This window comes from Egretta garzetta, unplaced genomic scaffold (genome assembly GCF_000687185.1).
Source record: "Egretta garzetta isolate BGI_Z169 unplaced genomic scaffold, ASM68718v1 scaffold94, whole genome shotgun sequence".
NCBI lineage: Eukaryota > Metazoa > Chordata > Aves > Pelecaniformes > Ardeidae > Egretta > Egretta garzetta.
Window position 1 is genome coordinate 4,176,148 of NW_009259683.1, and position 12,633 is coordinate 4,188,780.

General features: G+C 42.1%; 1 protein-coding gene across 1 annotated transcript in view; it reads right to left on the reverse strand.

Annotated features, from left to right (window-relative positions):
* Window positions 1-3,402: 3,402 nt before the first annotated feature.
* The window catches only part of PLEKHA8 (pleckstrin homology domain containing A8), a 24,397-nt gene continuing 15,166 nt past the window's right edge, over window positions 3,403-12,633 (reverse strand). Inside the window, exons 11-14 of the mRNA XM_035894100.1 lie at window positions 12,378-12,508; window positions 11,806-11,876; window positions 9,513-9,574; window positions 3,403-8,616 (exon numbers count right to left, since the gene is read on the reverse strand). Of these exons, the coding sequence (XP_035749993.1) occupies window positions 8,419-8,616; window positions 9,513-9,574; window positions 11,806-11,876; window positions 12,378-12,508 (462 nt within the window). The 3' untranslated portion in view covers window positions 3,403-8,418. The remainder of the gene's footprint in view (window positions 8,617-9,512; window positions 9,575-11,805; window positions 11,877-12,377; window positions 12,509-12,633) is intronic.

Genomic DNA, 12,633 nt, shown 5'->3' on the forward strand with positions numbered 1-12,633 from the left:
TGGGGGCCCTGACAGGGAAGCAGCATCTCAGCAACTCCTTGACTGACAGCTCTGGAAGGACACCAGTGTCACCAATTTCAGCTCCTCCTGCTGCAGGTGAAACTCCTGCACCAATGGTGATGCCTTGCCAAAGCGGTGGGTAAACAGCAGAAGATCCTGGAGAAATTTTACCAGACCTTGCAAGCTGGAACACCGACATAGTACAGGCTGGTAAAAGGTAAAGGTTAGGGGAATGCAAGAACACCACAAAACTTGGAAAAGCCTTTTTTTCCCTAATCCCTAAAGTCAGGGGTTGAGCCTGCACTGCCATCACTGCAGCTTCTCCAGGAATCATCCCCTCAGAGGGCAGGGGAGGAAAGCTGGAAGCTTTCTAAGGCTGATGTGGGTTTTTAACGATAATGGACAAGAAACAAATCTAAGTCTTCTGTTAGACACAGAAGGAGAGGAATAAATATCTGTTGATTTAAAAAATATATTTGGGTCAGTGTACTGAAATATTAGGACAAAATACTTGGCAACACCTTGGATGAAATCTCCCAGATGGACAGACATACATGCATCTTGATTGCACCAATGTTTGGAAGTGTCTGGTGTACTGCAGCATCTCCTGCGCTTCCTTTTCTGTCTAATACTTGTGCTTGACACCTACTTTACCAGTCCCCAAATGATAAAGAAAATGTCTCATCGTGGCTTCGATTTGGGGAACAGCTTTGTGCAAATGCATTAAACTGGTGTTCAAAACCTGCTCTGTCCAGGCTGTAACACTGAACTATGGTTCCATATTCTGCATTTCAGTAGCTTTGTATTTCCCATAGGGCAGTGGAACTGCACACCAGCCCCACGCTGCCCCCGGAACAGCCGGGTTTCCAGCTGGGCTATAAAGCAAGCAACTTAGTAAAGGTTTCATTCTGTCTGGTTGCATTGATCAAAGTTCTGGTTCTGTGAGTTTGCAGTGCCTTCCCCCCTTAAATTCAGAAAACATAGTCTTTTTCCATATAGGAGAACCCTAAAAAAAAATATTTACGGAAATTTTGGTCATTGCTGAATCTTTAATGGGTCCTCTTTGAGCTTTCCATTTTAACAGCAGCACCTGTGTGTTCCTATGAACCTTACGCGTTCAGCACACCATTTTTTATTTTGGACCATGGATCTAGATTCCCATAGGGACAGGGGTGGGGACAGGAATCTAGCAGGCACTATCACAGTCTGTGACCTTTACCAACCAACATCACAAACTCCATCAAAGCTTGCGCTGGGGCTCTTCCTGCAGTTCATCTGGAATCCTGTTAACGGCAAGTGATTTGCTTTTTTTAACCAGGGGAAGCCGTGGCGGTGAGACGCTTGCCTGGGAGATTCTTTTTGTGCACGGGGTTTCTGGCAGTGTACACCCACGCAGTGCCGCTGGCCTGGGCTCGGCTCCTTAGAAGAGCAGGGCACGTTACGGCGGTGACTGCAGTGGCTCACGCTGGCAGGCAGTCCCCGCACACGGCCGAAAGCCTCGCCACAGCTACCACGTCTTCCTCTTCCTTTGAATGCCCATCCCTGCGTACGTCCTCTCCGTTTCACTGTGAAGAGCTACAGCTCAACACGGTACAGACACCAACGCCACAAGTGCCGACCCTGCGCGGGACAGGGCTCTGCCCCAGCAGCAGCCCCATCCAAGCGGGAGACGTCAGGGCAGGGCTTCGGAGGAGCTGCCGGGCAGTGCAGTGAACCAGGCTCAGTGGGTCCTTGTGGCAGAGCCGGCGTTTCAGGAAAGCCACCGAAGCAACCTGCACCATGGCTGCATGACAGCTCGTGCCAGCGGCACCCAGGCTCACTCACCTGCTGAGTTTTTTCCCACATTCCCACAGAACAGGGCCAAGACAGCATCTGAGGGGGAACCTCTAAAAACATTAGTGACACAATTGTTATTTAGCTGCACCACACAAAGCTGGAACTGCCGGGCGCTCACGACTGGTAACCCGCTCTAAACTTCTAAAACTTCTTCTCAACTATTTGCCCCTCGCCGAGTTGCCAGCTATCCACCAGCTCAGCCCCAGCAGGTGAGAGAGCAGGATGCCGAGTCTGGGGCTCCTGCCAGAGCTCAGCCCTTGCTGAAGCAGAAGCAGCTCTAAGCCTTTGCAGAGCTGACGCTCTGGGGCCTGCTGCAATTAGAAGGGTTCAGAGTCTCCTGTATCTCCCCTGAGACGGCCAGCTCTAGCTGAGCAGCCCAACAGGGCACAGGCATCCTCCCCTCTGCCCCAGGGCTGCTGAGGCACGGGCAGGGGCTCGGTCTCACCTGCTCTTCCCCAGCTGAGGAAACGCCCACACCCGCTCACAGATCTCTGCCTGGACGTTGCCTAAAATTTAACAGAGGGATTTACCTTTGCTAGAGAGAGACATCCAGGTATCATAGGTCTGCTTTCATGTCCATGCTGTGTTTATACAGGGAGAGATAAAGAAAAGGGGGGAAAAAAAGGGAGATGTTACACCCACATTAAGGAGCACTAGTCTTGATCTGCATCTCAAGACGCGGGGATTTCAAAGACTTCAGAAACTTCTAGAGAAGATATTCAAGTCCAGGCAAAAAAAGGACACAGCACCACATGCAACAGTAAAACACACATTTCTCTTACACTGCCAGGCTGGCTTGTATAACTACAGCCTCCACGTCTTTACACTGGCCAAGGACCCACAACCAATTGCCAGACACAGCTTTTATTCTCGTAATCAAAACAGGCTCCATGTGTGTTAACGTTCTTCGTACAAAGATACATACAGGTAGTTTCTATGAACCAGAAACATACTGTTTTCGACTGTTCACACAGTACCTAGAACAGATGCAGTCCTGAAGAGCACTTTAGGCCCTCTATTGTAATAAAACAAACAAAATCCATGCAAGGAGAAAGCGAGATTTTAAAACATGCTTACTGAAAATAAGTTTATTATAATGAAACAATATAAAAGTCTGACAAAGGTCTTAACAATGCTCCAAAAGAAAAGGGACAGATGCTGTGTGATTTCAGAAATGATACAGACTGGAAACTCCAAAGTATTTTGAGACCGACCTGCTTACGACAGCACAATTCGTGCAATGCTTACACTGGAAGAGGTGATTTGGAGGGCATGAACAAGCCCCTAGAATTAAGCAAATGTAAAGTGTGAGGCAATATACCTTCTCTTCATCTTTAAATTTAATTTCAGTATGTATGTAATACATTTTAGTATGTACAAGTAAGGCTTGCAGTATGCTCAGCTTGACATCAATAAAATGTATGCTCCAAATTGGCTTGGGGAAAAAAAAAAAAACCAACAAAAAAACCAAAAAACAAACTAGGAAAGGAAACCACAAAAGCAAGCTGCTTTGGTTTTCAGTTTAATCACCATATTCTGGAATGCAATTTTATTGTTTAGTTTCAAGTAGACATAAATCTCAAGCTTGCAAGATGGCTTTAAATAAAGGAATTAAAGTTTTGGACCCCCTGAATGCTGCAATGCAAGATAAAGTAAACAAGCTTAGTGTTAAGCAAAACTCAGGATATGAAAACAAGGAAGTTTCATACATTAAAAAGAAAACTTCTTAGCACATCTGGAGTATTTGGGGGCAGAAATAACGTAACAAGAAAGGGATATTAAAAATGATAGTCAAAGGCTGCATTTTTAAGAAGTCCGTGCCAGTGGGAGGCTGAGCATGTGTTTAAGTGAAGCATACGCCTACGTTCTAACTTCAAAGCAAGCGCTTAAATCCTTGTGTGAACTGTGAGCAGGATCAGCTACTGCCTGGGCTTGCTCAGAGCCATTAAGTGTGCTATGACGCCCCTTCTGCACGAGGGTGATTTTATATTGCTTGGAACATGCAGTAGTTTGCAGGGTTTGTTCACGAAGGGGCTTACAGAGGTTAGCAGAGAGGCATGAATTCAGTTATTCCTGTCCCCCTTCTCTTTGTTTTGTTAATTGATGCAGGCAAGAGAACAGAAATAAGTCAATTAAAAAAAAAAAAAAAAAAAAAATCCCTGTGCTTTCACTTGTAAGAGGTAGAACTGCCAAGTCTGAAGTGTCCCAATATAAATTTCATCAGTGAAATTAAAAGTTCAAGGTGGTGTGGTTTTCCTAGCAAAATACGTCAAACCAGGGAGAAACTTCAGAGAAAAGCAGCATATTCTCCATCTGACCGTAGGTTTGGTTGCCTGCCAAATAATTCAGGTCTGATCTTCCAAGTTTACATTTTTATCACTTACAAAACTTCCTGCTTTGCACTCTTATGGAGAGATGTTTCAACTCGTCAGCATCAGCTCTGGCAGCAAAGAAGTTGAGGAAAGGAAGGGATGGTCACCAGGTGGGGGAAGAGGGAAAAATAGCCAGCTTGGAATGCACTAATGATCTTTTTCTGATGTTTAAAAGGGATTTTAGGGTTTCCTAAAGCTTTTCACAAAAGCTGAATTGATAATGAAAAGAAAGGGTTAGAAGGTTAGAGTACGGACATATGTAATACTGTTTTCTATAATGGTCTGCACCCCTTTGTCAAAGCATGCTGCAAGCTACTGGAGCACATTTGGGGCATACTTTTTATATGTCCAGCCAACCAAGTGACACTTTTCAAACATTCTTAAAGCAAACAGCTGTAACCTAAATCCTGATGATGCCTTACAAAACACTTGTAAGTGAAGGTATATGGCCCTTAACTTTAACTGCATCTGCTAAAGGGAGACCCATATTACAACAGTGTCATGGTGGGACGCTTCAATGACTCCTTAAGTTTACGCTAAACACTTGAGTAACCAGTTCATATTCTACACTTGTAATGTCACAGAACTTCAATATGCAACTGAGTATGGTGTCTTAAAATAGCAGAGGGGGTCCCAGAACATAAGTTTGTTTTAAAAAAAAACAACAACAACAAAATAAATAAAATAAATAAAAGCCTCCCATTGCTAAGCAGAACTCAACTGAAATGATTTGAGAGCTCTGCTCTAACGCCGACGGCACTGTATTACAAAGATGTGTGTATCATCTCTACTCAAATATGCTGACTGCTGTTATTCAGTACTAGATAGCACTTCTATCAGATTGCTTTGGGATTTACCATGTCTCAGCAAGGATGTGCACTGGATAGACACTGTCAGTGTCATACACTGTATCAGAGTTCTACGCTCAGCTATACGAATTTCACAAAAAGCAGCCTTACTCCCCTAGGGTAAGGCTGTGATTACTCTTATTTTGCCATGGTTAAGTAAAATCCCTGAGAATATGCAACTGTTAGACATTGAAGGAAACAGCCGAAAGCATTTCTAAAGGAAAGGGATGCAAAACTTCAGACTAGTGCAGTTTAAGAAACCAAAGCAGTTCATGTAAAGTATACAGAGTAAGGGTGCTGTTACCTGAGAGTCGCGTAGACCTCTATCAGTAATGCAGGTCAGTTGTTCATAAATGTCAGCCATTAAAAAACAAAACAAAACAAAACCAACCCTAACCAATCAATCAATGAACAAAACAAATCAAACAAGAAACACTGACCTTCTCTCCAATTCTAAATTTGAAGGCCAGAAGTTAGTTGCTTGTTCTCCACAATTATTAAAATCAAAAGCCATCCTCTCTGCTTGCCAAACTGACATCACAAGAAAAGAAGAAGTGATTTGTCTAGCAGTGTATTTGCTTCCACTTGGTCATCTGGTCTATTGCATCCTTAGAGTGTAACTTGGAGTTTGGCTCTGCAACATGCTGCATGAGTTTCCTTCTCAGCAGTGGTTTGACTGGAAAGTCAGCATTCGTCAGTCTTAGAAGCCCTCAATGCCCTGCAAGAGCAGTGCATGGTGAAGTGCAAGCTTTGAAGGCAAGGAGATCCTGCTCAATTCCTTCTCTGCAAGTCTCCTACTTCATAACAAGCACACAGAGGTCTCCTGAAGCCACCGTCTCCTAAGAAAGTTCTCAGAAATGCCAACTTCTCAGAGAAGAACAAGACAAGAAAGCCTGCTCTGAGGCAGGATGCCAGGCTGATGAGAGGATACCCTACATGGACCGCTCTTTTTGTTAGAAGAAAGAGGAATGGTAGAAGTTAGTACTTGTTGAAGCTAATGGCCCAATAAAGCTGTTAAGTTCTCTGCTTGCAAAATAAAGCTTCCTTACTTTTTGCATCAAGCCTTGGGTCTGATGCACTACTAACAAATCAGTGGTTCTCCCACTAGTTAAAAAACAAAACAAAACCAAAGAAAACAAACAGAAAACCCCAAAACACCTACAAGACTAAGTGCTGGATACACTTTCCTGCTACTGGAAAAGTTTAGAGCAAAAAGGGAAGCCAATTTTCATCATGATCTCACAGTTAATTTCTAGAGAAGAGGGATTTTTTTCCTGCTCTTCCTGTACCCCAGCTGATATTTTGTGGAAATATGATCTCTATTACCTTCCCAGAGCATTCAGCTAAGAACTATTACAGCAAAGTTTCCCACATAATAGCCAAAAACCCTAAGGAAACCACACAGGGTGGGGAGTTGGGTGTTCTGCTGCAAGGGTGATTTCTTTGCATTCATGCTTAGAAGAAGCAGACAGCTGAATCCCAAAGACTCTCTGCTTCGTTTTTAGCCCTGCAAATAGTGAAATAATTGAATAGAGCTTTGGTCAAAAGTTTTGACTTTGTATTCAAACATAAATATATACTACTTAATTTAAGAAAACCCCCAAAACTAAAACTCCCACATTCTTCTGATTTCTCTTGGTGCATGTAGGAACTACAGACAGGCACAACTCAAAGAAGACGACAGGAACAAGAAAGATACCCTGTTTCAATGCCTAATTACAGTTCTGGTATCTTGCTTTATACACCAAGTGTGATGTTTGGTCTTTTCTTCAAGCATCATATGCTTTTCTTAAAGCTTGCAATGCTAGGCCCTTTAGTATTCGATCAAGTCTTCGGTGTGCAGAGCAGCTCCCGGCACAGGGCGCTGCAGGGCAGCAGGCCTGCAGTACATTCATTTTACTGACAACATGGTTTTTAGCCTGGCAAAAGCCAGCACTTCTCCTGTGAGTATGGTGACACTGAAACTTCTCCTGTATTTGTGAAGATCTACTGATTCCAAGTACCTCATTAGCAGTCTTCTCTCCTCCTGCATACGAGTTAAACTCAACTCTTTGCACAAAGCCATCTGAAGCCCTCGGTCACCACTGAAACACCCGTTTATGCCTTGAATGGGCAGTCAGTAATTCAGACAGCCTTCTAGTCATCAACAGAACTAGGAATTTTGTCCTTAACCTCATCACTAGCTAAAGGACTTCTTTATTATTTCTAATAGTAGCAGCATTAAGGAGCACGTTTTTATCTGTATCAGCAAAATAGGAAAAAAGGGCGTATCTTACTTTCTTAATTTCCAGTCACTTCTACATAGTTTCAGATTTTCATGTTCGTAATTGGCCCAATGTGTCATAGCTCCATGACAAATTCTAGCTTCTCCTATGCTTTACTCATTTCATGTCCACTCTCATGAAGTCTCTGCCCATAATGGCAGCCTAGGAGGGATTTTAATAAAATCTGCTTTTTAAACTGCTAGATGTATTCAATTTAAAAGCAAATATTACAGGGTTTTTTTTATTTAAGAAAACCCTAAACCCAAAATAGAAAAACCCACCAAAACCTTAATGAACCAGTATGATGGACATGATCTTCAATTGCTTATGTAAAGCACTGTTGCAATTAGCTGGGCTCTGCCAGTCTGTGCCAGCAAATTTTTTGTGGCCCACTGGCAGGAGCTGACAGGGAGAACGTGGCACATACTGGGAGCTGGACAGGGAACACGACCCCCAGTTTCAAATGCTGGTGTCTGGGGAAGCTGAGACCACCAACCACATTCACTTGTGGCGAAGATCTCCATCATATTTGGGGAGGTGCTGCATTAAAAAGCTTCAACCCAAATTAAGTGACAAACGCACCACGTACCTTATAATGTGGCATTTAACTGACCTTCTCTTCTGCTACCAACACAACAGTAACTCTGGCTACCTCTGTCCTCCTACACCATTGCAGGGAATGGGCACAGGGCATGGGAGAGCCAGAGCCAGCAGCGCCTGCCTGGGCTCCATCCTGGCATCCCAACCGCGCCGCTGTACATGCGGCCCTCTCCTAAGGTATGGGACAGAGGCAAAATTCTGCTCTGTTACTTTTATGAGGTGAAGAGGGAGTGCACAGGCAGGAGAGAAACAGTCAAAAACATTCACCACGGACATAGTTATGACCCAAAGAGAAACAGTACCTCTGCATTTAAACACAAAACAAGCAATAACAAAAAAAATAAAAATCATACATACCCTTCCCGAAAAACATTCACAACACCCTTCCCACCTGAAAAGATACAATGAACAGAAAAGATGTCCAAAAAAACCACAAATGAAAGAAATCTTTGTTAACAGACACAGTCCCTGAAGTTTTAAGACATGGTCTTGCTGTAGTCATACCACCTCATCTGACTCCAAACCATGTACTTCATAGAGAGTGTCCAAGATATTTAGCTGCTTTTCCATGGCTGGTAAGTAAATGTTGAGGTCCCTCTGCATTCCTCTGTAAAATGTTTCTTCCTGAGGATCACACTCCTCTACAGACAGAGCTGCCACAAAGTCTTCGTATGTTGGAGCTGCCCTTAAAGCTAACTGGGAGGGGAACAAAAGCTTTTAGATTTGCAAAACAAAACACTAACAGAAACCAAACTAAAGCCATAAAAAACTTCTGAGACATCCCTCTTTGCACTTAGATTGCATAGATTTAATGTCTTTATGTGTACATGCATATGTTAAGCTTTGTAACTGACCAATTATTTTTTTTTTTCAATTATTATTATCTCTGTGTAGGTTCCCAGTTTAAGACATCTTCAGAGAGATCTGATTTTTAGGAAGTATATTAAACACAAACCCCAAATAAAATACAGTTTGTTAGGGGAGCTCCCAACCCAGTATCACACACTTCAATACTGAAGTCCCATTCTCAAAACACTCTTTAGAAAAGTTTTCTCCAACATTTCTGTTTCTCACAGTCAAAGTCTCTGTCATGACTGCCTGGGTGAGGCTCTTTTTTCTTTTATAGTTTTAGTGATAATTTCCAGTGACAGACACGAGGGGGAGCTGCCAGACTAGACAAAAAGAAACCACTTCCTCTAGCCAATATATTCTACTTCAACATTGACACATTCTGCACTAACTCTTCTTGATGCTCACATCCAAAGACAGATCAGTCCTCAAAAAAGCAACCACAAACTCTCATTTCTTCATTTAATAGACCTGCAAGACTATGCTGAAAAACACGTAGTGAAAAAAAATGTGCACGCCAAGTGTGATCTGTCTGTTTTGGCTCCAGAAAGCAGGTTCCACCTTGAAATCCCAAGACTGAACATAGGGATAGCCACAGTCCTCACCCGGAAAATAAGGTCTGACAAGGGTCTGACAAAGCAATCTATTAATTTTAATGCTTATAATCTTAACATGGTTTATTAATTACACACAACATAAGACCACATTAACAAGACCTATCAGTAATTAAGATAAATACCTACCGCAAAGACCCCGCGGACAACCCAACCATGGTGCTGCCGTAATGTCTTCCCATAAGCATTGTCTTAAAGGAAGAAGAAAAAAAAAATATATAAATCCGTCAAGAGATAGATGTATGGCAGTTTTAAGTCTGCATCACAAAGAGAACTTAGAGCTTAGAAATGACTATTTAAGGATATATTCTTGCTACTGGATGCAAATAAGGGCTGTTTCTGAGCATCAAAGTTATGACTGAAACGAGATGACAGATTTGGGATTTCTGCATTGGGGTCTTAACTCTGCTGTCAAATCTCCTTCAACTCATCCACGGCAAGTAAGTGTTCTAACAGACAGGAAGGCAAATGTAATTTTTATTTGATTAAGCTGTGCTTCACAACTAACACTTCTTCTACTACCTAGTTCTCAGTTCAGTGCAAGTCTGAGAAAATAATCTATAGGGTGAAACAATCCTGCAATTCAACAGTTAGAACAGTTAGCCAGCCTCAGTCCAGGTGGTTAGCTCAGGCATTAACCAAGAACTCTCTCTTTACATCCGAGGGTCAAGTTTCCAGGGTCACTGCAACAGAAAGCACCAGGTCATTATTAAAATAATCCTCAGGATCTCTATTGTGAGTGCCCCTGCGTGTAGCCTTTGATGAAGGCTCATTATGTTCCTAGACAGCTCCACTTCCATATGCAAACCTTTCTATATACAAAGCCAAACATCTTTGAGCCATATTTTCCCAGTCTTAGTTTGTCACTGTTGTCATTTCATACCCTTGTCCTTCAGTTGAATTTTTAAGTATTTGACATTGTATTATACTTTCCCTGAGCTGTTCACCTTGAAGAAAGAGATTTTGCTACATTTTGCTGCTTTAGGATATTTGCTCAAAAGACTGCAGACAGTTATTACTGGAAGAGTGTAAAAAGTCAGTAAAACACAGCCACAAGTTTGGCTGTAATATGAAATACTTCTCATCAGTCAGTCTAACGACTGGAATGCAGCTTTTCTCTCTTTACAGTAGGAGTGAGAATCTAAGAGAAAAGCATATAGTAATAAAAGCAATGAAATAAGGAGAAAAAGAGTATTGTGTCGCAAACAGGACTGACAAGTCTATTCTCTGCCTTATCAGCAAACACAGGGGATATTAAAACACCAGAAGTTGAAAAGTTTGCTTAGATTTGAATTCCAAGTAAAGACAAATCCCTTTAGAAAGCTGTTTGTTCCTCAGAAGATTGTAAGAGCTGGTGGATATTCCATTTTTTAATTTTCTTTTCATTAGCTTGATATTTGAGCTTGTAGAAAGAGAACATATGCCCCATTTTTACTTGAGATTCAAATAGCACAGTAACTCCTAAATAGGAAACTGTAACAGTAAACCAAAGCTGCACTTGTGATACAGATATGGATGAGTTCTTGGGAACAAGGGGAGGAAGAAGTGAGAAAAATCCAGCAGGGTGGCTCTGCTGCAGACACAGAGCAATTAAAGAAATAATTCAGTGCTGAAGCCTTCAGACTCAGAAGGTCAAGTGCCTTGACTTTCCATGGTATTTAACATCCACATCTGGTAGCAGTGCATTTACAGTCCCACTTCCAAGAGCTGCTTACATACTTCAGTGTAGTAGTTCTTTTCACTAATCCTATAGGATGACTGCTTAGCTGTTTAGAAGAAGCTAAAAAAAAAAAAAAGCTTTGAAAAAGCTGTTTTAAAGGATTATCATAAAATTAGGCTGCATGCATATAGAGAGGGTCTTACTCAGGAATAACCAAGTCAAGTCTAAGAGGCGTTTATATTCTGTTTTATACTTGCTGTGGGCACTAGCCTGACTCGCTAAGTATCAGAAATTGTGTACTTGGAAAAAATTCCTTCTTTCCTGTCACAAGCTCCCTTCTAACTGACACAGGCAACTCACAGCCACACTGGCAAAGAGGTGATTTCAAAGAGTGATGGCCAATCTCACAAGGAACTAAAAAGATAACACAACAGCAACTATAAATTTGTGAGCACTGTCTCTGCAAACCAATAGAGAAAATAAAATGAGACGAAGCACTTTTTTCCCCCTAAGATATGACTGCCTCCCCTGCCAAAAGTATGCCAGTTAAAGGAATCTTTAGCTGCTATTAAATCAACATTGACCAGTTATCTAGTATTCTGCCTGAAGATGGCCATTTTCGAAAACTCTGATTTTCAAAGAAGTTATGTCTTGGAGATTACTTGCATCATTAGTCACTGAAGAAAACACGGGTTCTAAATGAGAAAGAAAATAGCCATGTAAATTCAGAAGCCCAAGAAGAATAAAGCAACTGGCACTTACTCAGAGCTGTTTGGATATTCTTTTCCCCATTCTTCACTTCTGTCAAGAACCCTTTCAAGAACTTTAAGCCTCTGTCAGGATGAACCCACAAAATAAAAAGAAAGCACATTTATAACAAAGTAGCTCAAAGTATAACAAAGCCCCCAAAGTTGCAATACAACTCAGAAATGTGATAAAACTCAGAATTAAGATGCCATTTTCAATCTGAATAAAAAAAAAAATTCAGACACCTCCTCCAGCCTCTCTCCTAGCCCAAGGAAAAACACTTTGCTAAAACATTTCTGCTGTAGCCTGAAATCACCTGCCTGATGTTCTGGTCCAGCAGGATCAGTCACTCACTGTAACTTCACTTTTATGGGAAAAAAGGTTGCCTGCGATTGCTTTTTCAGGCCTTTTGGCAAAGTTGCAGTGATACAACCACAGACAGCACATTAATCTTCAACCCAGGCAGTTTGGATTAATGAAGCCTGTGGAAAGTAACCAGTTTGCTCCATATACCTAAGCTTGCACTGGTGAACGGCTCCTCATTCCACCTTAGTAGTTCATAGTGTAAGGAGATACAAGGCCATTACCTTTTCAGCCACAGGAGAGCCTCTGTAGCAGAGTTTCTAACTTGCGCTACGCCAGCATTCACTTCATGGAGCACTATCTTCTGAAGGGTATCAAACTCTTCTTTGTTGGTTATAAATTTCTGGTTTATTTTCTGGAGAAAAGACAAGAGGCAAAGCTTTAGGCTTTTAAGACCAAATAGTGGCCCGTCCTATAAATATCACCTTCTGGACTCTCCCCTGCGAAGGGATACCACAGATCCCCAAGCACGTCACACAC